General features: G+C 42.4%; 2 protein-coding genes and 1 long non-coding RNA gene across 10 annotated transcripts; 1 reads left to right on the top strand and 2 right to left on the bottom strand.

The window, feature by feature from the left end:
• The first annotated feature begins 76 nt into the window (after window positions 1–76).
• On the top strand, window positions 77–6105 carry LOC120693418. 8 transcript variants are annotated; one of them, XR_005683021.1, is made up of 3 exons: window positions 77–4604; window positions 5424–5539; window positions 5620–6105. It is a non-coding gene; the product is annotated as an uncharacterized LOC120693418 (long non-coding RNA). The 8 variants fall into 8 exon arrangements; XR_005683069.1 differs by having other exon boundaries at window positions 5609–6105; XR_005683009.1 differs by adding an exon at window positions 4708–4756 and having other exon boundaries at window positions 5424–6105.
• A 1931-nt stretch (window positions 6106–8036) lies between these two features.
• Window positions 8037–9962, bottom strand: LOC120693324 (protein CYTOKININ-RESPONSIVE GATA TRANSCRIPTION FACTOR 1-like). Its single transcript, XM_039976771.1, has 3 exons — window positions 9551–9962; window positions 9027–9416; window positions 8037–8861 (listed from the first exon to the last, which is right to left on the bottom strand). Exons 1-3 carry the CDS (start codon window positions 9764–9766, stop codon window positions 8409–8411), a joined length of 1059 nt encoding a protein of 352 aa, XP_039832705.1. The 5' UTR covers window positions 9767–9962; the 3' UTR covers window positions 8037–8408.
• An 11328-nt stretch (window positions 9963–21290) lies between these two features.
• On the bottom strand, window positions 21291–23163 carry LOC120651285 (cytokinin dehydrogenase 7-like). The gene is made up of 3 exons (XM_039928744.1): window positions 22554–23163; window positions 22029–22435; window positions 21291–21932 (listed from the first exon to the last, which is right to left on the bottom strand). Exons 1-3 carry the CDS (start codon window positions 23161–23163, stop codon window positions 21336–21338), a joined length of 1614 nt encoding a protein of 537 aa, XP_039784678.1. The 3' UTR covers window positions 21291–21335.
• Between the last annotated feature and the right edge of the window lie 1198 nt (window positions 23164–24361).

Raw genomic sequence — 24361 nt, 5'->3', positions numbered from 1 at the left:
TGGCAAGACCAGTGAATATGGGCTGGGTTTAGTAATGGGCCTAAAATGAAATGGAAGTATTCCGCTAGTTTATTAGTCAAGTCGCCGCCGTTTCCCCCTCCGCGCCGGGCCCTTCTCGGCGCCGCGCGGCGGCGGCGGTGGCGGATGCGAAGGCGCATGTCTACGTGGAAGCCGGCGGACGGTGGCGAGGGGATCCCCGCTGCCCCGCGCTTGTGGTTGTGCATCGCCGCGTAACCTGCTGTGAATGAGTTGGTTAGACTGACCGAGGCAAGCGGGAGTCGTGTGCCGTTCACCACGTGTTCGACGAAATGCGCCCAGGAAGCTTTGAGGTTCCGCAGATTTCTAGTGTGGCACGAGTAGGATTCTTCGGATGATCTTCGCGATGGTTATTTTGGTGTGGGCTTTTTTTTTTTCGCATAGAGGAGTGATAAATTGGGAAAACACGGGTGGTAATTTCCGTTAGTTTTATGTGGTAAGCTGTTTTTGTGCCTCATAGATGCCTGCTAGTGACGCGTAAGGATGTGGAGCATGAATATTGTAGCGCTGCACGTATGTACACATCATACACTCGTACATATTTTCTTTTATGAAATCTAAGTACATTTTTTTTAAGCTGTGTGGTTTGTGGAGATTTGGAGAAGATGACTTCTCTGTGATTCCAACTTGCTCCTGCAAATCTGGCAACCTTGAGTTATCTGCCTGTTTTACCAACGAAGCTACTGGTGTCTTGTCAACCTTATCTCCAACATCTTGAACTAGTGGTAGGTATATACAGAACATCTCCATTCCATTACGTGATAGAAGTTATGTTTTATTTTTTCTCCGTGATGTGTATTATTGCTGAATCGCTAAGGGTGCTTATTTGAGTTAGGATAGGTGGCAGGTTTTCTACTTCTGGACAGAGATATGTCTGTTTTGTTTTCTTTGGTTGAAAGAGGTATTCAGAGTTCAGTTTTATAGCTTGGACTTGGGGTAAGTAGTGCTCCCTGGAAACACAATACGTGTCGTATTGGACATGGAAGCGACTCTTATACACGAAATGGAGCATTAATTCATATTTTAATATATATGTGAAATAAACAATATTTTCAAGCACATTTCAGGATAAATCTGCTGAGATCTTTTTCACATGTTCCATTAATCAATCTCAATATGCAGAAGTCATCACTGGAGGAAGTTAAAAAAAAATGTTGATTTCATGCATTCTGGATACCATTATTATGGCTGGAGGGAGTACCAGAGTTATTTGTAAGTTTTGTTATCGCTAGCTTAAGCACATTCAAACCTCAGGATCAATTTCATTGTTTGCTTAATGTGCTAGAAAGAAATAAAGAATGTTATTTAGGTCATATTCATTTTATATGTATGCTCTGCCCAGTGAAATATGCAACGATAGTAAGCCTAAATATATTGCAACTAATGCCCACATGTTTTTCTGCTCCTCTTTGTTCCTAGCAGGCATGCATTTTCACAATTGAGGATACGGTGAAATTTATTTTCGGTAACTTATTATGAAAATCTAGATGAGCTACTTTTCTTAAGCTGAGGTAGTTATTAGTTCAAAGCTACATCATATTGAGCAGAATGCCCAATAATGCCTATCTTTGTTACGGGGTGGTAGGGTCCAGATTCTCTTTTAAGAAAAATACAAATGGTAGAATACCAAAACAGAACAGTTTATAGGATGGTACTGACCTACCAGCAAAAAGAATTATTCAAATTCAATTCCTATTATTATATTCATATGCTAGAAAAACATAATTCTGACAATTCTCCTCATCCTATCCATTAGCTGGACTTGTCAGCATCATGTTTCTTCTCAGCAAACTGCTCCCTTCTCGGTTTACACCTGGCACAAATGTTACTTGACTAGATCTATTATATGAGTGCCTCTAAAAGTTTCAGAACTTTTGTGTAGATTCAAATATTAGTTTTGCTTGTTCTATAATATTTTCATTTTTTTGGGTCTTTCGAATTATTCGCAAAATCTGACAGGAAAGAGTTGTATGCGATGTATCCTCGTATTGTGATGCTTCTTTCTTTCCCAAATAAATCAAAATGTGCTGATGGTAAAGAATCATGTGGCATGTGAAGAATGTTCTCGTGAGAAGTCTTAACGGCATAACTTTCTGCAGAGCAGTAGTGCATTTCATATTTGCTGTTCGTGATTTTTTTTATTTGCAGCTTTGAATTTTGAAGGTGTAAAATTAAACATCTATATATAGAGCCATGGCAACTGTAGTTGAGAAACTTATAGAGAAGTTCATACTGTTCTAAACTTTCCACTCCCACACCCACGACTCCTAGATTTATGCTTGTTTCCCTTTCCCATAATATATTAATATTATTAGTTTCTGACTTCACCTGATCTGTCATTCACGCCTAACATAATCTTGAAATCTTGTGGTATGGCATTTAGCCCCCAAATAAGTGGCTGTGGCTCAACCCTTCATCCTACCCCTAGGTTACCTTATCCACTAGCTCACAGTTAGTGTATTCGCTGTTTCCGTCTGTCCTTTTGTTGTCTCTTTTAAAGCATCCTGTTGATGCGGACGTGTGCTACTTGCATCCACTTATTGCATGTTTTGGTGATCACATACTCATCTTACGATATTATCCAAGTAAAACCTAAATAAGATGGTGCCTCTGAAAATAAAATTTTCCATTATAGTCTTTTTGGGGATGTGTTCTGCATTTTGACCTTTTTTCAATTATTCATGCCAGTGTTACCATAGGACTTTTCTCATTTGATTGTAAAATTTGATATCTGTCTTGATCATCTTTTAACTCTATTTTCACAACAGAAGACCCCAGAGGTATTTTATTTTCTCAAATGTCATGGCCTATATTTTTCCTATTAAATTAGGGAAAGGTGCAAGAGTGGAAAAAGGAAGTGATAGTTTAGATCTTTCTATTACTTTCATCTAACTGAGTGCCATTGAGAAGCTCAGTGCACTATCCTGACTATGCAAGTAAATTTCTGCTTTTGTTAGAAGCGATTGGCATGATTATCATACTTCAGCCTGCACTTGATGTTCTTCATTCATAACTATTTAGTTTATTTTGGTCTCAACTATACGTGTTTTTTGGATTTTGTATTTCTCTTTTTTACCTTTATGTTTAAATAAGTTTTTGAGGTCATAAATTCAGAACTAGCAGATGTTATTTGTTGCTTGAATCTTTAGAGAGAGTTGATCTAGCATGTTAGGAAACAGTACATCTTCTGGTTTTATTCTTGATAAATTGTTGGATTGTGACAGCAGGCCTTCAAAACTAAACGCTTACTGTTTGACATTGCATCATGCTTATGCTATTTACTTTTTCTGTACTGGCCTATTATGTTTGTACTGTAATGTTTATTATACATATATACATCTCACATGATCCCCTCACCCACATAAACACACACACGAGGGTCCATGTAGGCATGGAGCACAGTGTCTTTTTGCACAAAGCCATGATCCCATTGGATTTGCAGAGCCTTCTGAAAGCTACATTTTTGTTGGGCACAAGTCTATCATTGAGCTGGGTGCCTTACATCTTGTGACAGTAAATGAATTACTGTCACACACTCGCTCTCTCTCCAGGAGTGATTCAAAACTATATACGTATACACCTTAACCATCATACAGCCAGAATCTGGCTGTGTTTGCGCAAACATTATCCATCTGTACGAATGGTAGTTTGAGCGCAGTCTGAAATTTTCATCTATGTACTTCTGTGTGAACATCTAGCATGGCCTATCTCAATTGACAGATTAGCAAAAAGCTGTTATTTGGCTTACATACTATATCTAACTCTGATTCTGTGGCATTTTTCTTGCACATTGCAAGTGAGATGAAAATAATCTATGGAGTCCAGTGAAATTTCACATATTAGGAGTCATTTTCTAACAGATTTATCCTGTACCTGTCAATTCCACTAAGTCAAGAGGATCTAGCATGCATGTCTTGTACAATACCATGTGAAACTACTACAGTTAGTGTGTTGTCTATACATGTTTGAAAGTTTAGACATTACTCTGAGGTTGCGGTAGGTTTCATAGAATAAGCTAACTTGTAGTAAGTTAAATATGTTTCATTAGGATCATTCTCGTCCTAATTGCCCAAGTTCTCTAAGTGAAGTTCTGATGCCTGTCCAGGTTGCTCATCAATGAATGAAGAAGCAAGGACAAGTACTAATTGCTGCATCGGAGCATCATTTTGCTCACCTTTTGATCTGACATTATGCTAATAGTCCATTAAAGTGCTTGTTTGTAGATAATATACTGCATTACCAAACTGATCAAATTACTGAGCTAATCCATAGCTAATGGATGCATGCGTTCTCCTTGCACGCATCCTCTGTGTAATCTCTGGATGGCGCTGGATCCAATGTCCAAAAGACAACCTCTGCATTCCGTCTGAAATTCAGATGATTCAGAACTTTGGAACTATGCCTGATAAATCTTGTGCAGAGCAAGGTGGAAAGGTGAGTGGAGAGGTGTGCTCGTGAGTATGTTGAAACCTTATGCTCCTCCCCAAATAAAACTACATGCGGCCCAGCTGAGATTTGGCACCCACCATGGATCCCTCTGCACCTACTTCTTCCAAAGCTCACTGCAGGTATATAGTTCTCTGATATTAATGTGCCGGAAATTGAATTGCAGATCTCCACTCTACCACTTGCCTGCTGATCTCTGATTGTCTGCATTGGATCGCGTTGGAGGCTGATCGGTTGATCGGGCAGCCCTGTCAATTTCTCTATTCTTTTGTAGGTATGGCATCTATTGCTGTGATGATCTATACAATTCATCTGACCATGAGAGCGTGGTGCACGTACATACAGAAGTGATCAGTGGGCACGGCCTTGCTGCGCGCAGCCTGCCTGCCTGCCTGCCCCTCTTGCTCAAATCTGCACCATTAGCTAGCCTGTTTGTCCCCACGCTGCTGTTTGTCCTCAATGGGGATCACGAGAGTGTGGAGGAACAAGTTGCCCAGATTTTGGCCGCACACCCATGGAAGGTTGTGTGCTTGTCATGTGGGAAGAGCCGTCACTTTCAGGGTTTAAGCAGTTTCTGCTTCTCTCCTGCCCATATGTGATTGTGAGATTATCAAGAGGCAGGTATGGCCATTTTCTTGCATGTTAGGGAGATGCTGCGATGTCGTTATAGCTAATGAGCTTTGCCCTCTTTGAATGATGAAAGGGTAAGCTGTTGGTTGAATGGTCAGAGAGATGTAGATCGGCAAGCAAGTGTACTATGTCCTGTTTCAAAGTCATGGAGAGGTTTTGGCACATATACGCGTATGGCCATGGCTAGCATGATCCGTAGAATTAGGAGAATATTTTTTTGCATTCGTAATGCACAACTATCACGATACCTGGTTTGATGTTTGTGCCAGCGCAGAAAACACTTGTTGATCAAAGTGAGGTTTTTCTTTCAGATAATCTCAGGAGCTCTGACGCGTTCACTTAAGAAACGGTGTGGGCACTCAATACACCCTGCCAACAGAGCGCCTGCTCGATCCTGATTTCAGTGAAACTTTGATAGTGCCACAAGGTACTTGCTCTAGCTCACTCTCTCCTAATAATTTTTTTTGAAAGATGCACTCTCTCCTAATAATAACAGGCCAATGCTAGCTTGATTTAGCTGTGGACTATGGTAGAGGCAAAGCTAGTACTCCATTCTGTTTGGCTGTTTGCTGCTGTCACTAAATCCAAAAGGCATGCTTGCATGGGCCCCAAGGCGCAGGAATTGTCTCATAGAGAGGGGAGAGAGGGGATTCGGAGGGTGTGTTTGGCCTCAGTGAGACCTATCGATGATCCAGCTGCTGAAATCACTCAGATCCTGCACAGGACTCCGACCACTCTGAAGCACTCCAGCTTTTGTTCAACTGATCTGTCGTTTATACCTCGGTACGGCAACGTGCATGTCCCTAATTGCAAGAGAGAGCTAGGAGAACATCGATGGCATGTGAGAGTTAGTTAGATATCTAACCCTAGATGTGACCATGTCATGGTACCAAGTGACCTACTAGACGTACAATAATTGCTGATAGACTGGCTTTCTTATCTGGGAATGGTGTAATTTATAATAGACTGTTCCTTAAAAGGCTCAAACATCTTTATGAGGGTGTCTTCATCAGTAGGAACCTATAGAATGGCGTCTAGATTATGCAGCTTGCACCTGAAACATACATGGACCTGGAAAATTACACGACCAACCACCTGCCGGCGGCAAATAGTTGCAGGGAAAAAGTACACACTAGACTTAACAAACAAAAGTTTGTGACCTAAGTAAAGATATGTATATATATAACTTAATTATGATACTAAATTACTAATAATTAGTATAGGAGTGGCTCATGCAGGAATGCATCTAGGTATGCACATTACCCAGAAGAGAATGATATTCTGATTATAAGCCATATAAGCACATGGCGACCTATACTTCCATGTACCCCTGTACCTGCAAGCTACAAAAGTTTAAGTTATGTAGGTATTTAGTTGTTGTACCCTAGTCAAGCATCGCAAAAGTCCATTTTTCTTGTTCAGCTTTGCAATGGTGTGATTTTGTTTGCAATGCTAGCCATTTGATATGGCCTGAAAGATCATTTGTTTTCAAGGTAAATTGCTTGGTTACAAGCAGCAAAACCTGTGAAATGTAGAAATTACACTAGCTAATACCTTTAGATTTATCTAGCGGTAATTATAGTTAATAGCAAGTTACACTCCAAAAAAGCACTGAAATATTATTGTTTAAATTCCCTTGTATGGTGTATATGCTGTCTATTGATTGTGGTAGAGTCCATCACCAGCCTGCAGTTGCATTTTGTGAATTAAGATTAGAAGATATTTGCATGCAGACTTAAGGGGCTCAAATCTTTTTTTAGCCATTTATATTTTTTTCTTAATTTGTTCTGGGCAACTAGGAAAATCTAAGTTAGTATTTTTTTTCTCGTTTTTCAAAAATGAGGTTACATTTATTGTATAATTGAAGTGCATAATTGCAATCAAGGAGATGCTTGCACGCTACAAATTTAAATTGAATTACATAATTGCATGGGATCGTTTTGCATTATCTTCTTTGGCATTGAACAATATGATGTAGTAACTAGTGGTGCATATATATACCGGACAATCGTTTCCAAATACCAAGGCATGCATGCACCAGTAGTTGCCCCACTCCTGCATGCATGATAAATAAGGATGAAAATGGACGGAAAAATCCCGTCCCATCCGTATTTCTATATTTATCCCGCCCGTTTCTGTATTTACGGAAAAATACGGAAATGGGACGGAAGCGGGAGGAGGTGTATCCCGCTCGTATTTGCGGGATCCCGTTTTTAGCCGGGATAATCCCATATTTTTCCCGTATCTATAAAATCCGGGAAAAATAAATAGACACACCATATATCCTCTCATGTCTCTCAACATCAATACATGTTCCTCAACATCAATATATATATTTCACGCAGAAAACAAGAAATATTGATCATATTTTTGAAAAATAGCTTGTGTATAGGAGTGTCTAGTGTTATATTCATGCAAAATGAGAGGTGATTAAATAATAATGCATTCCGGTAAATTTTTCGGTTCCCGTCCGTTTCCGTAACCGTTATATTCCGTTTCCGCTCCCGTACCCAGGTATTCCGCACCCGCTCCCGTTTTCCGTAATAAAAAATGGAAACGGAAATGGTTGAGGGGTTTTTCCGCCCGTTCCCGTCCGTTTTCATCCCTAATGATAAAAGGGAATGTTTGTCACAAAAAAGTGAGGGTAGATATGTTGGATACCTGACAAGAAGTAGCTTGAGATCCTACCCGAGCAAGTAGCAGCTGACATACACACATATGTAACAGGGAGAAGAATGCCATGCATGAACCACAGACAAGCAACCAACAGTATTATTGTAGGTTTAAGCCAGTGTTTTTCCTCGACCATTTGTCGTCCATATATATATATATATATATATATATATATATATATATATATATATATATATATATATATATATATATATATATATATATATATATATATATATAATTAACTCAGATGATCCAAAACATAACTAATACAAATGAACAAAGTTGCATAGCTTATTGTGGATTGAATAATTAGCCACAGCTGGGAAAAAAGGTAAATAAATTAAAAAACTCACTCTTATAGCAAATCCTGGTACTAATTACTGGCTAGCCAGAGTTTTACGCTTATTATTATTTTGCCTTGGCCATGTGATCACTCTATATATCTCCTGGTGATCTTCTTCCTCTCCTTCAGCACAAAATCAAACAAGGAAACACAATGCAAGCAATATGATATATAGGGGTTGAGTACTTAGTTTGTTGCAAATCGGGTCGAACTCATCAGTAGCTACTAGTGATCTCTCATCTGCTAGTAGAAGCTAGCTATATATATAGCTCGCTAGCTAGCTGCGGACGAGCCCACAGGACAGTGTCATGAGCAGCATGGCGGCGTCGGTGATCTCGTCGGCGGCGAAGGCGTGGAACGACGACATGGCAGGCGGATCAGGAGCGGCGGCGACCTTGCTCTGCATACTCACCTCCGTTGCTGCAGCAGCAACCTTGTCACCGGAGACGTGATCCTGATCCTGCTTGGTCGGAGCAGCGACTGTCGTCGGCGCCGCCGCCTTGGCAGCCGTGACAGCGTGATCTACGGCGACCATCTTGCACCGTTTCTTGAACGGCAGCGACTGATCGGCATCCGCCCTGATCTTCTCCTTCTTGGCCGGCTTTGCCTGCGCGGCGACACTGGCCACCTGTGGAGCTCCTCCGTTGCTGGCACTGGCGGCAGCGGCGGCCGCCCCCGCCGCTGCCCGGCGCGCCTTCCTTTGCCTTATGCCGCATGCGTTGCAAAGAGACTGCACCATATGCAAAGAAGGCACAAGACACATCAACAAGAGGAGACACGCTCATAAATTAATGTGTACTGTGTGGTACTAGGTTGCAAGTGTAACAATAACTTGGTGTGAAGCTCAAAAAAGCACACAGATGCAGGTCTTTGCCCAATTGGTAATATAATTCACCTTGGGGCCACAAGGACCACTCCTCCACAAGGGGGTCTTGGTGGTGTTGCAGTCGGAGCACACTCTAACGACGACACCCATAGCCTGCTGCTGCAGCTGCTGGCTCTCATCCTGGTGTGCTTGTGCTCTTCTCCTTGGCTTTCTCGCTGCCCCTCCCTCGGGATACTCACTGCTCGTCGCCTTCCTCATGATCTTCATCTTCACTGGCAGTGCCGCCGCCGCTGCCCAGCCACTGATCGATCCATCGGCACGCGGCGTGTTCTCGATATCGTATGGATCATACGCGGACCGTTGGATCATGTCACCATCGATGCTTTGAATGGTCGGCCGGAACGGTGATGGCCTAGGGAAGACGTCTGATCCGCTCATCATCATCATGCGATCAGTGAACTGCATATATGCAAGAGAGAAGGAAAGACTAATTAATTAAACATGGCATGGAGCCGTAAGACTAATTAAAAGAAGTATGCTAGGTTTCCTTTGATGTTACACATGCATCCATACCAAAATTGTGATCCCCTAACCTGTTGATGAGTAGTAGATTCAGCCAAAACTTGATGGCTCAAGCGCTGATCTCCATAGCTACTTTGCCCTTGGAGCTGATCCACGGGGTTGCTGATCATGAACGGGAACAAGATAGGTGGGTCCTTCGTGACATGGAAGGCCGGAAAGAGCCCCTGATCCTGCTCTCCCTCCATTAGAGGGAGAGTAGACATGTGGCTCATGTAGATGGTCGACATGTGAGAAGAGAGAACTAGAGAGAGATCTAGCTAGCTAACCAGGGAGGCAGCAAAGGCACTGGGGGGGGGGGGGGGGGGGGAAGAAGGAAGGAAGAGATCAGGGATAGATATAAGATGCATATAAGCTGCAGGGAGTTGGAGAGAGAAGATCTATCTGCAGTTGGAGGGGCAATTTACAAGGGCCCAGGGTGATCATGGACAGTGTAGAGACGGGCCTGTCCTTTTTATAAAGAGAGGCAGGAGGAGACAAGAGCTGCTATCAGTCTCTCTCTAGCTAGGGCCCTAGGGGGATTTAGAGAGATGTTATGTGTGATCCCTTTACTAGAGTAAGAAGTTGGCCATAGGCAGGCATTTTGGCACAGGAAAGGGATGAGGAACCAAGGGGCAACAGTGGAACAAAGACATCACGCACTGTGCAGTGCAAAACATTCATTCCCATATGGAGCACACCTGATAAATCTGATGCAACTCCATCATATATATGATGCCCAACAAATCTAGTGCAGATCGATGTTGGGCAATGATTGTTTCGCCCAAATTAAATGGTTTACATGGAATAATTGATGAAGACACTTTTCCACTTGATTACGTTATTACATATCACTGATTAATTAAGATCATGCTGCACCCTGAATACTGTTGTGTTTTTACAATCCTACGTTAAAAATCGCATCCAATGAGGCTTACACAAGGAACATTCAAGTATAATTTAAACTTGCACCAGATGTTTTAATCTTTTGGTAAATAAATAGATAACTGTAACTAGCCCCTTAATTCGGGGTAAAATTCCTTGATTGATGCCAAATGGCTCTCCATCCAAATAGAAGGTATATTCTGCTAAATAGTGTCACTTCATATAACCTTCGGTACCCAAAGCTGGTTATTGGCAAGAACAAGTACAACTATTAGCCCACCACAAGAAGCTAGCTATTGTCTGTCTTGATAACAAAATCAGGGTGTTGGATTTATGGGGTTTTCATGCTAACTTTTAGTACAAATATCAGCCGGCTACATATAAAATGCAGAAATGTCAATACTAAAAAGTTGTGTGGAATGGCCTGAAAATAACATCCAACGTACGTCATGATGACAATCTGGATCTTGGAGCTACATATAAACAAGATTCAAAACTTGGCTGCCTAGAACTGAATTTTCCTCTACTTTTATCAGGTAATTAAAAAAGATGAAACCCCTCCCCTCTTTTCTTTTCGTTTTTGACAACCCATCATTTGGGGCATTTAGAAAAACCTCTTTTTTGTGTCATACTCCATCCGTCCTGAAATATAAATCATTTTGGTTTGTTTTAAGTAGTCTAAGTTTGATCAAATTTATAAGAAAGAATATTAACACATCTAACACAAGAAATAAATTCTGAAAATATATTTTATGATGGATCTAATTATTCTTATTTGACATTTAAAATATTACTACTCCTCTCTACAAATTTGATCAAACTTAGATCGAATAGTATGATTTAGGACAAACCAAAATACCTTATATTTCATAGCAAAGGGAGTATTGATTAGTTAGCAAGATTCCCTTATCACTTAGTAATATAAATCCCATGCAAACATATATGTTGCATTTCATGACCCCACAATAATGGATCAGCGTGGTATTTAAGGAGCTCTACACAGTTAATAAGTTGGTAAACGAGAGATTAATACAAAGTCGTTCGTGCCCCTTGGGGCCAAGTAGGAACTTGATGTATACTCTCTGGCATTCCAAGACGCTCTAGAGAGATAAACTTCCTAATTAAGAGGAATTGCTAATTACCTCACTTGATGGTAACTGATTATTACCTTTTTGTTTTTAGGATCAAGAGCCTCCGTCGCCGTACGTCTTTCATTTTACCGGGGCAGCAACACGTACACACAGTCAAGCTGAATACAACAGGCAATGCAACAAAAATCTAGTGTCTGGTTCAACCAGACGCAGGCTTTCACAGGACGACAGCGTCTTTCTCGCACTTGAGTGGCCGGACAAGGCTTGCCGATCGCTTTGAATATGAACGCTAGAATGCGTGACCTTTTCTACTCGTTTTCCTTCCACACGTTCCCACATGTTGCAGATTCTACGACAATCATTTGTCCATTCTGATGTGAAGGTGTCTAGTATATAGGAGTATACAAGAAAAATACCATATAGTGGCACCTTATTTTGCCTTCCCTTGACAAGCAACACAATTTTTTTTTAAAGGTAACCACACAATTGTATGTATTATTATCATGCAGATTTTTTTGTCAATTTTTTTAGTTATGCATGATTTATCACTATGGTAGCTATTCATGGTAGTTTTAGGTCTTTGATAGATGCATATTGTTTCATGTCGTTGCAGATTCCATTGTGTTAATTATCATCTTCCACATGAAGAGAGCTTGCATTTTTGCAGCTGTGTTTTACTGTTTTCCCTATTACTGTACATATACTGACAAGTGCAGGACTGGGCTGAACATGTGACCTCCCATGAGTACTACACTACTACAACTACAAGTAGTAAAAGTTAGCCGGTCAGGACTCAGACGTACAAAGCTGACCCAACGCAAATAAAGTGTCAGGAGAGAGTAGACTCAGGACCGGCCTGGCGTTTTCTATGTAGCCTTTGTAAAAATGGTGACGCAGTGATCAGTGGTTAATCTGACCCAGACAACAACATCCCTAGAGGGAGAATTACTCAGGATTTAATGAAAATGACATTGACGATGATTACATTAAAAAGCAGTTGCCCAAGTATATTTTTTTCTTCTTCTTTCCTACAGCAAGTTGCTTAGCTATTCTTAGAGCGCAAGTATACTTCCCCTAGGGCATATTTTGTTTTTTAAAAAAAATCAAACTTTGAAAATAAGTTAAATTATACACATGTTTAATGTAAAAGGATTGTATTGGTAGGATCATATTCAAAGGGATCTTAAGACATAGTTAATTTAGCATTGAAAATGTTACTTGTAAGAAAACTAAATGTCGTAATTTACGCTCAAAGATTTCTTGTGTCAAATATGTCAAAGGGATTGGAGTATATAGTTTCCCGAGTTGCGCTACGCGTATTTTTGGGTAAAAAACATGTTAAATGCTCTAAATGCTAAAAGGATCTGCAGATTAAGTTTACCGAGGGCCGCCGCACATTCCTAAGTTAATTGGAAGAACTACAAGGAAATACCCATGGATCGATGTGACATGAAAAGCACTTTAATCACAACTACTTCAGTAGCAAATTATTGCACCAGCCTTTTTTTTGAAAATTATTATTGCACTAGCTAACAAGAAGATAGACCCACCATCTCTTTTTGCACGAAATAGCTCATTATTTTCACTGTTCAGGGTAGCGTACTGTAGCGACGAATGCAACATTTCAGAGAGAGAGGTATAAACTGCGCCCATGCATGCATGAACTAAGCAACAAATTAAAGGATAAGGGGCGACGTGGTGCCGCGAAAAAGCGCAGTGCCAGATTGTCACTTTGGCTGCAGGATGTGTCGATGGTGTTCTTGGCTTCTTGCCCTCTTTGCAAGGGCATCTCGATGGTTAATTCAGAAGTTAGCTAGGGACCTAAAAGAGACTTCCTTTTCTTTGCTTTTGAACGGTAAATATAACTCAATATAAAGAAGTTGGGAAAAATGGCTCAGCGGATCGATCGACGACGAATGCTGCATATATACACACACCTCTCCTCTTAATGAAAAACGTGCTCAGGCACGGTCGCGAAAAAATATATACACACACCGAGCACCCTACCTTGAAAGAAACTTTTTATTATTATTATCAGAACAGCTCAGGTTAAATCCCAGTACGGTATCGTTTAGTATATATGCACAAATTTGATAGAGTTGTATCAAAATCCTAGAAAATTGGATCCCTAATTAAGCTCTGAACTGTGGAGAGTTGGTAGTTCTCCTCTTGAAGTAATATCCTTTATGCATATAATTAAAATTGTGACATTTGTAAGATTCCAATGACTGGTGCTGATTTGCTGTGAGAAAAAAATATTGTTGCTGGTTGCCAGCAGAACATAGTGGTTGTGGTTCTTCGTGAATTTTAAAAGTGGTAATTCTTGCATTGTACATTTGTACCAATGAGCATGGATGCCACACGTTGGTTATTAGGAAAGTTGGGCTACACATGCATATGCATTGATGGTCCATGCCTACGAGAGAAGAAGTTGGAGCAGTGCACACAGTTGGAGTGCTAATCGGTGTTGCACAAGGCGTACGCTGGGACAGCGATCTCACTTGTACTAGCTACTAGACGTGGCAGCCTAGTCTATGCACAAAACTTGTGGATCGATCGATGCCTCCTCTCCGCTGTATCTGTATCTGTGTATATGTAGTATGTGCCTGCCCAATGCAAGGACACTTTGGTCGGATTCGATCAGAGCCATTGTACTGTACTTGTCCGTCGATGCTTTCTCCGTAGGCAGGCAGCTAGCTACTAGCTAGCTGTTGTGGTAGTTTCTTGGCCTGGCTATTTTAAGCGCTTCTCTGTTGTGGGGGTGACGTGGATTCTGTTGGTAGCATGTGATCGTTGTGGTTCCGGTCCTGCCATGGTTTCAAAGATTTTGCGGCTGTCGCACCTCGATGTCTGTGTTTCGATTAGGTTTTTAAGGGCTTTATGGTGCGATTGTGCTATTGACAAATTAAACAAAGCAGACAACAATGAAAAGCAGATGTGGATCCAGCGGTGGGTCTAGACACCGCTGAAAATCTCATTGGAGCCTCCCTATGCCACCCCCCTCCCCCGGCCCAATTTGCGAAAGAAGAAGGGAAGGGGAGGTTGGGGGAGGAAGAAAAGGAGGAGAGCCTTTTCTAAGCTTAATCCTACCTCCGCGCACTGGTGGAAAGAGAACTAGTTAGGAAGATTCGCTCCTTTTACATGCTCCTCATGGGCTGGGATTGCGAACAAGCAGCATCGACAGCTATCACTGACTAGTTTGGGTAGCAGTCTGTTATCAGGCGGAGTAGCTAGGGTAATGGAGCTACTTTTTTCGTCAAATTTTATTTATTTATGCTAAGGACTTCTCGTCTATTATACTCATCATTTTCAAATACTAGCAACATTTCATTAGTTTTGGTTCAACAATTTAGATGAACTAGATCAACATTTTACGTAGAAATGTTGAATCATTATGTCCAAAATGTTGATTTAGTATATTAATGTTGATTTAAAATACTGTCTCAAGTTTGAAATTCTTTAGCATCACATCCACCTTCCACCTCTCATGTTGTGACACGTGTCTGCTGTGCACTGGTACCCAGCGTGCTCCGCTCCTTGCGCTGCATGTTGCTCCACCTGCAAGTGCGATCCGCCTGCTTTTTGCTGGTTGATATGGTATTGCACGAATCTCAAATTAATACCGGAAGAAGCTAGACTCAAATCTTGAGGAAGATGGATAGGAAATCCACAATCCAGATTCGCTTTGCCTGATTTGAGATGAGCACCTCTTTTTTTTTTTTGAGATGAGCACCTCTTGGTCCTTCGTTAAACTGACCACGCTCGACTAGGCTAGCCGGACCCAACGTACCACCCGCTTTGGAGCTGGCTCGAGCCCAATTCTTGCCCAGGTCAGCCCACCCAGCACCACGAAGAACAGCTCAGAGTTCTTTTTTTTAAAAAAACTTTATTAACTTCAAGTTTGATACATCAAGGGAATACATCGCCTTGAAATGTTCCCAGTCTCTGCCCTAATGACACACAACCCTACAAAAATATTTTTGATAGAAGCCAAGCACATTAATAGCTGTCAATCCAAAAACTAGACTGCCACCCATGCACCCGGATAAAAAAGTCCTTGGCCACCTGGGCCAAAAAATGCGACGCCGCCACAAGGGTGTCCTGCGAAGAGGGCCGTTGTAGGATAGCTCATGTTCGTAACCAACGTGTAGTCGCGAAGATCACCTGCAAGAAAGAATGTTTTTTGTTATCAAATACCAGTGCATTTCTGCAGCGCCAAACAGACCAGCAAAGGGCTGCAGCACCTACAAGGACAAGTGGTTTGTAATCTTTTGGTATACCATTCAACCAGTTTCCAAACATATTAGATACACTATTTGGTTTAGGCAAATCCCAAACCGCGTAGACCGAGGCCCATACCAACCGTGTAACGCGGCAATCAAAGAAAAGATGTTATATTGTCTCATCTTCATGACAAAAACAGCATTGTTGGCTCCCTTGCCAATTACGTCTTGCCAGGTTGTCTTTTGTAAGTATAACTCCTCGTTTTAGGTACCATAGAAAGATCTTGATCTTGAGTGGTATTTTAAGTTTCCAAAACTTTTTGTTTGTATTTGGGATATTCTGATGTATTAGTCCGAGGTAATGTGATTTTACTGTAAAAACACCTGCCTGGTCTAGATTCTATTTGAAATCATCTCGTTCGTGGTTAAGTGTAATGTTAGTTAGGCGTGCAGCAAGGATATTCCACATTACTAATTTGCTGCCAATTAGATCTCTTCGCCAAGATAGATTGGGGGTACCTGAACTCAGTACCTCAGCCACCGTATCCTGTTTTTTGTGAACTATGTTATAAAGTTGTGGGTATTGTTCACGAAGGAATCTATTACCTAACCATGCATCTTCCCAAAATCTTATCTGAGACCCATCCTTAATGATGAAGGTGCCGAATTTTAAGAAGTTTGCTTTGACCTTCATTAGGCTTGCCCAGAAATGTGAATCCCCACTCTTCTATTGAACTTGTACTAAAGGTTTATTCCCTAAGTACTTATTGCGTAGGATTTGCTGCCATGTACCGTCTGTCGTTAGAAGATAGTATAGCCACTTACTGAGCAGAGCAATATTTTTAAGCTCTAGGTTATGTATTCCTAGTCCACCCTGATCCTTAGGTTGGCACAGAATACTCCACTTTGCCAAACGGTATTTTCTTTTGTGTTCATCACTTTGCCAGAAGAATCTAGACTGAAAGTAATCTAACTTTTTACGAACCCCTTTTGGAATTTCAAAGAAGGACATCATGTACATGGGAAGACTGCTAAGGACCGAATTGATGAGTGTCAATCTGCCTCCTGTTGAAAGGTTTTTCTCTTTCCAACTACTGAGACGTTGCTCAAATCGTTCTTGGATCCTAATCCAAGCATTATTAGACAGCTTCCTATAGTGGATCAGAATGCCTAAATATCTGATTGGGAAGTTGTTTGAGTTGCAACCAAATAGTTCCATATAATGGTTTTGATAGTTCTTAGCTTTGCCAAAGCAGAAAATTTCACTTTTGTGAAAATTGATTTTAAGACCAGATAACTGCTCAAAAGCGCAAAGGATGTTCTTCATGTTTTGAGCTTGTTCCAAATTATGGTCCATAAATAGTATTGTGTCATCAGCGTACTGTAGGATAGAAAGCCCACCATCGATTAGGTGTGGCACCACTCCATTTACCTAATCATTGGCTTTGGCTCTATTGACGAGGAGTGTGAGTATATCTGCTACTATATTGAATAGGATGGGTGAAAGTGGATCTCCCTGTCTGTCTCAGCCCTTTCTTTGTTTGAAAGTAAGGACCAATCTCATCATTGACCTTAATCGCCACGCTGCCGCCTGAGATGAACGACTTAATCCACTCAATCCATTTGGGTGAAAAGCCTTTCAACCGAAGCATTTGCAATAAGAAGTTCCACTTTACTTTATCGTAGGTCTTTTCGAAATCTATTTTGAAGATAACCCTACTTAGATTCTTTCGATGTAACTCATGTATGGTTTCGTGTAGAACTACGGCTCCCTCTAAAATGTTCCGGCCACGCATAAAAGCTGTTTGTGTAGGGCTGATAAGGTGGTCTGCCACTGAATTAATACGGCTTGTGGCCACTTTTTTGAAGATCTTAAAGCTGACTTTCAGCAGGCAGATAGGTCTGTATTGTTGGATTTTATTTGCTTCTGGGGTTTTAGGCAATAAGGTTATGACACCAAAATTGAGAGTGAATAAAGGCAGGTCACCAGAGTGCAGATTATGGAACATGTTCATCAGGTCACCTTTGATGACTTCCCAAAAATGCTGGTAGAACTCAGCAGGGAAGCCATCCGGGCCTGGTGCTTTGTTGTGTTCCATGTTAAAAATCGCTTCCCGAATCTCCTTTTCAGTGAACGGAGCCATGAGAAACTCGTTTTCTGGTTGACTGACTTGAGGGATATCATCCATCCTATTATTCAGATTGAAGTGGTTGTCCTCCAGTGATCCAAACAGGTCTTTATAGAACTTGGTGATATACTCTTTGAGGTTTTGTTGACCCTCTATCCCCCCTCTCTCATGTTCTAGGGAGAAGATGCGCTTCTTTCGATGTTTGCCATTAGCAATCATCTGGAAGTATCTAGTATTGTTATCCCCCAGAAGAACATCAGTTGCTTTGACTCGTTAATAAAACCTAAGTTCTTCTTCCCTTAGAAGTTTTATTAGGTCATCACGAGCAGTCTCCAACTGGTCTCTCTCCCCTTGAGATAGATTTCTTATCTCAGCTTGAGTGTCTAGGTTAGTCACAACCTTTTGTAGGTTTTCTTTTTGGGCTTTATACACCCTATGGTGATGGCGTGCCCATCCCTACAAGTGTTTTCTTAGTACCCCCATTTTTCTATTTCAATGTTGAACCGAATTAGTAACTGTTGATTGATGACATCTATGTGTACATGTAACAGACACCGATGGTAGCTACTGCCCATGTTCTGAACTGAGTTCACGGCAATACCTGACGCAACGAGCTAGGGAATTTTTTTTTGAACGAATCCTAGGGAATTACGGCCATTGCCGGACGATAAACAGTTACCGGCGGTCAATGGTCTGGATCGGTTGCTAGCTTCTGGTGCTGGAAGCCTGCAACTAACAGCTATAGCTATCACAAATGAGGAGAATGCAGTATTTCAAATGACCCTATGGGTTGTGGCTCTAATGGGAACACCCTGAAATATCAGAAAAATATTTTGGCAATTGTAGGTGAGATGGTAATGAAGGTACACGTGATTGTATGTGAAAAATATTTCAGAAGAGTTCTGTAACATCTTTTTGAATATCTTGGGACTGATTGACTTTCGAAAAAAAAAGAAACCGCGCAATGCCCCTGAAGCGTGACCTGGGAAAAATTATGTTAATAGGTTTCATCTGCTTGTTTTGAGGTTTTGACTTGTGTAGAGTATCTTAATGATTATTGGTCAGAGCAATTCCTTTCTATCATTGCCTTTTCCATTTCTGAAGATCATGCTTGGTCAGACACTAAGATCAATATCTCTTCTGCCTTGCTGGCTGAGAAATACAAAAATTAAAACATAGTGGGCAAACTGTAAGTTTCAGCATTAGTCAATAAAAGGAAATGTTTCTCAATTTGATCACTTTGTCTTTCTTTTAGGAAATGTCAATTCCCATTCGGCGCCATAGCATAAAAACTTTGAGGTTTTGCATTTGACTTGAGAGGCTTGGCTGCTTTGCTGATAAGAGACTAGAAAAGGAGACATTTTTTCGTGTTCTTCAGGTCAATAACTCCCAATGTATTTATAGGATAGTAGGAGATATCATTCTGCATTTCTAAAAAGAACTCTACTGGAGGGGGTGTGAAACGGATCCCACCATTTTTCATTAAGAGGAAGCCTACCAGCTTACCCGGTAGAGAAACCTTTCGAACATTGGCCCATGCCCGGGAGAGTCAAGCCTCGCGACGAGCACAGTGAGAGTTTTTTTTACCCCAACAGTCGGAAATTCGCTTCTAATGAGAATCAAACTCAAGACCTATTGAGGCGCGATGCTACTGGCTGGGCTAGCCAACTCGGCCGCCCAACCTTTCGCTCATTCTGCATATCTGCCTTGCAAGTATTGGCATATGGAGGTGCAGCAGAGCTGTGTCTCCTTTTTTCCCCTGAATATTATGGGAACTGGTTGACTTTTTAGAAATGCAACTGAAGCGTGACTAGGGAAAACCTATACTATATGTTTACATTGCTGGTTTTTAGTTTTTGACTTGTAGAGAGATGTAAACGATTATTTTTCAGAATGATTTCTTTTATTAGTTTCTGAAACATGTTTGATCAGAGATTATCAATATTACTTCTACCATTCTGGGGGCGGAGAAAGACATACTATATAGCCTAGTGGCCACACTGTAAGCCTTCACTTATAAAAATAGTTTTTTTTCTTAATTTGATCGCTTTGTGTTCCTTTCAAAAAATTGTTGATTCCCATTCGTTACCATACCATAAAAAAAATTGAGCTTGGTAAAATCAGGCGAGCATTAATGAAACAGAATGCAAAATTAGGTCCATTCAAAGCGAATATCACAAGAAGCATGTGACTGTATCTGTAGAGATCAACTGACGTTCGGAGATGTTGTCCACATGATAACAACCCTGACTAGCTAACAACCAAACATACAGGCAGGTAAACAAGGAATTGACTCTCAATTTCTAACACAGCATGACTTGCCCTTTTTCTTTTCATGATGCTAAACTCCGTTGACATTCCGGTTCCTCAATTTCCAGCACGAATAGTTTTTGTAGTAATGGAAACGTATGTGAATTCTTTTTTTCAGCTAAAAAAGTTTAAACTGGATGTCAAGGGAAAAAAACAAAGCAAGATAGCAGAGTGCAGGGATGCATGAATGTCGAGGGGCTATGTTTATCTGACCATATCAAAGATGCAAACATGTCAACCGCTGAAACAGTCTTCACAGGTTAATGGTGGACACCTCAGCGTTGTGAGCCCTTTAAAGTTTAAAGAATCAATCCTTCACTATTAAAAAAAAAATCAATCCCTAGGCCGAAACAGAGGCCCACTTACCGGCTGGTGGTTCATTTCATGCATGCACAAGACCACACCATGATTCCCCAGATCGATGTCTTTCCCAGCCTTGTTCGACCAGCGCAAGCAATCAGTGGTTGCAGTGCATTTTGCCTAGTGAAAAAAGATTCCTTTTCCTCGTCTCATGTTTGTTTAGGTTTTGTAAACTGTCAACTGCAGTATATTGGTTGGAATGTTGGATCGACCATCCATACAACTGGCTGTTTGGATGAAAAATGAACCCGTTTTTTTATAGAAAGTCATAAGTTGACACTGTTTCAGGCTTTTCAGCGTTATGTTTGTGTGCATGGGCACAAATTGCCTCTTTGTGAAACCTGACATTCAAATAAATTTTTTTACAAAGCACAAAGCTGCTTTTACAGTAAAATCGTGGACATGAGGATTAATGGATTATCCATACATATAAAACAATATAGCTCATACCTTCGTGGTCAGTTGGATGGCGCGAAGAGACTCTTGCTCTGTTTCTGTCTATGCAGAGGCTTCGCTGAAAAAGATGAGCTAGCGAAGAAAGGACCATGGAGGTGCTATGGAAGCGAAGAAAATGGCAACTAGTCCTCTTTGAACTGGAAATCATGTACAAAAGTTTCCTGTAGCTGTGATCTAAATGACAGAAAAAATATACAAGAATCAAGGCAAGCTACAGTTGCCCCTCCTTCCTATTGTAGCCAGCAAATGCTGGTTTGGCTTTTACTACCCTCCTAATTGACAAACTCAAAAACTTATGTGCAAATTGATCCCTAGCTACAAACCACCTATCAGGCTATCACATACATTCTACATGCCCAAGTCCAATTAGGCAGTCGCAACGCCAGCAGCCGCAGCTCGTGAAGGGAAAATCTTGTGACCTCGTGACAATATCGTTTGAGGATCATACTTGGCCTTCAGCTCAGCAATTTTGCCCCACTTGGCCCCAAAATGTTGCTGCCACCCCTCTTGAGATGTGTGGTGAGGTAAGTACTGTTTGCATTCCATGCCTGTCTTAGCGCATAAATCCAGCACTGACTCGTTCACCTTCTCGAGCTGCTCCACATCGTCTGCTGACAATGCCGACCAAAGCAGACTCACGGCGTAGAAAACTTCCTCATCGGCGGTTGGGGTCATCGCCGTCATCCGATCATCCCACCTATCCTTGTTCATGGGATACATAAGGATTACCCCAGCTGGGTTGGCGTCCCTAAGGAGCCCTTTGAATACACCGGTGTCAAAGTCAAGTATGCGAGACAGGGGGATGAAGAGGTTTAGCCATGGGTGCGGCACTTCCCACACACCGGCTGACCGGAGCGCCCTCTCCTCCTCTCCCACGCGATCAAGGAACTGAACATATGTCACGTCCTTGGTGAACACAAACCCCGGCTCGAAGTTCAGCTGATCCAAGACTGCCTCCATTTTCTATAAGAAAATCAAAACCAAATCAATTTTTGTTCATTCAAAGCGGTCGGTTTAAGCATAATGATGAAATTTGATTTTTTTTTCCGGAGCTAGTACCTGATCCACAGATATGGTGGTATCCTCGTTGTAGTACATGGCGCCTTCGATGTAGTAGATCGCAGCGGCGCCGGTCCTCGAAGCGAGGCTGGCCAGCCTACTGAGGTTGGCAGTGGAGAAGAATGGTGTTGACTTGGGACCTTCAATGAAGGACCGGTTGAGCTGGACTTGGCCTTCAACATAGTTGAACCCTACTTGGCTCTCTTGATTTGATATGAGAAACTCCTGATCCTTGGTGAACATGGCTACATCCGAGTAGGCGAGCCGGACCCACCGCACCCGCTTTGGAGCCGGCTCGAGCCGAATCCTCGCCCGGGTTATCACCCCGAACTGCCCCAATCCACCCAAGGCCGCGAAGAACAGGTCCGAGTTCTTGTCCCTGGAGCATGTCACCATTTCCCCCGTTCCTGCATTGGGTGTAAAAATGCTCCTGGTTAGTTGCTTGACAGATCATTAGCAAGAATCACTAATGATCGTTGATCCTAATGATCATTGATCATGCCCGAACGCTGTGATCGATGATACCTGTGATCACGTCGAGTTCGTGCACGTTGGCGATCTGCGGGCCGTGCCGGAACGCCTGGCCGCCGATGCCGGCATTGGAGAGCGTGCCGCCTACGGTGAGCCGGAGGTAGTCCGTCCACACGCGCGGCGCGAGGCCGTGGCGCAGCGCCGCGCGGAGGACGTCGGCCCACAGCTGCTCGCCGCCGGCGTCGACGTACGCCGGCTCCGCGCCGGCCGCCGCGGACACGTTGATGCGGGCGCCGCGCCCCATGGAACGCATGTCCACGACAACGCCGCCGGGGGCGAGCGACTGGCCGCGCCAGGAGTGGCCCTGCCCGCGCGGCGACACGGGGAACGGCGCCGGCGAGGAGGCGGAGAACCGGATGAGCTCGGCGATGTCGGCGGGCGCGCGTGGATGGAACACGGCCTCCGGCGCGGCCCTGACCATCTGGCCGAAGTCCGTCGACGCCTTCGCCGTCGCGTTGCGGTCGGCGCGGAGCCGCGACGCGATGCCCAGGCTGAAAAGGTCGCCCGGGAGGCCAGCGGCAGGCAATGGCCGGAGCTGGCCAGCGACGACGGAGAGGAAGCTGGTGACGAGAGCGATCAGTGCCACAAAACGAGTTCTTGCCATGGCTTCTCTTGCTGGCTTCTCTTGCTGCAAGTACGCAATTGGATGTGACCTGGCTGCCTTTTGGATGGGATAGAAACTATAAAAAGGAGAGATTGCTTGTGTCTCCTTGTGGTCTAGAACATCCCTGGTATTTATAGGATACCATTTGGCCTTGCAAACGTTGACAAATGGAGGTGCAGCAGTGCTTCCCGACTATTGAAATTGTTCTGAATATTCTGAAACTGATTGACTTTTGGCAAACTGAGAAGGTGTGGTACCTGAAGCATGACAAGGAAAACAAATTAGTTTATAATAGGCTCCATCTCCTGGTTTTAAGATGTTGACTTGTGGAAGTATCTTAATGATTATTGGTCAGAGCACTATTTCTTTCTATCGTCACCTTTCTTGAGGTCAAGAATGGGCAGAGACTCAGAGCAAATTTTCTTCTGCTTTGCAGGCTGAGAGCGATTTTTCTTCTGCCTTGCAGGCTGAGAAATATACAAATTAATTACGAACATGGTGGCCATATGTAAGCTTTCAATAAGTAAACTAAGTCAAACAAATGTAAGCTGTTCCCGTTCACCAACATGTCACATTCATTTAAGCAGTTGTCACAGTACTTCGTTATGTTGAGTTGTTGACCTGATACCCACGTAACTGCTACTTTTTAACATATATTGTGGATTTTTTTTTGTTTTCTGAACTAGATATCATAGAACCATAACTGTTTATGTGAAGAGTGTTCTACAATATCAAGTGTCAAAATAGTTGTAGTGTTTTTATGATGTATGTCAAAACAGTTACAGTTCTGTCAGTATTTGACCAAAATAATTTTAGTCCTTACCCTGGGAAGAGAATCGCAACAGTTAAGTCCACTGGGAAGAGAATCTCAGCATCTGAAGAAGCATGTGACTGTGGTGATCAACTGACGGCAGGAGATTTTGTCCACATGACAGCAAACCTGACGAGCAGCCAATGATGCAGGTAGGTAAACTGGAAATTCACGCTCGGTTTCTAGCACGGCATGCATGAACTCTTCACGACCCTACACCTCCATTGACATTCCGGTTGGTTGATGTCCGGCAGGAAATACTCTATGGAGTGACAGGGATGCAAGCGCTTCTTCTGAAACTCGACAGTATTTTAATCGCGAGTTTGTGTGCAGTCAGATCAGTTCTTCTGAAACTCGACAGTATTTTAATCGCGAGTTCGCGTGCAG

This window comes from Panicum virgatum, chromosome 1K (genome assembly GCF_016808335.1).
Source record: "Panicum virgatum strain AP13 chromosome 1K, P.virgatum_v5, whole genome shotgun sequence".
Taxonomy (NCBI): Eukaryota; Viridiplantae; Streptophyta; class Magnoliopsida; order Poales; family Poaceae; genus Panicum; species Panicum virgatum.
The sequence above is the reverse complement of the archived record's forward strand: the minus strand, read 5'-3'. Positions and strand labels throughout refer to the sequence as shown.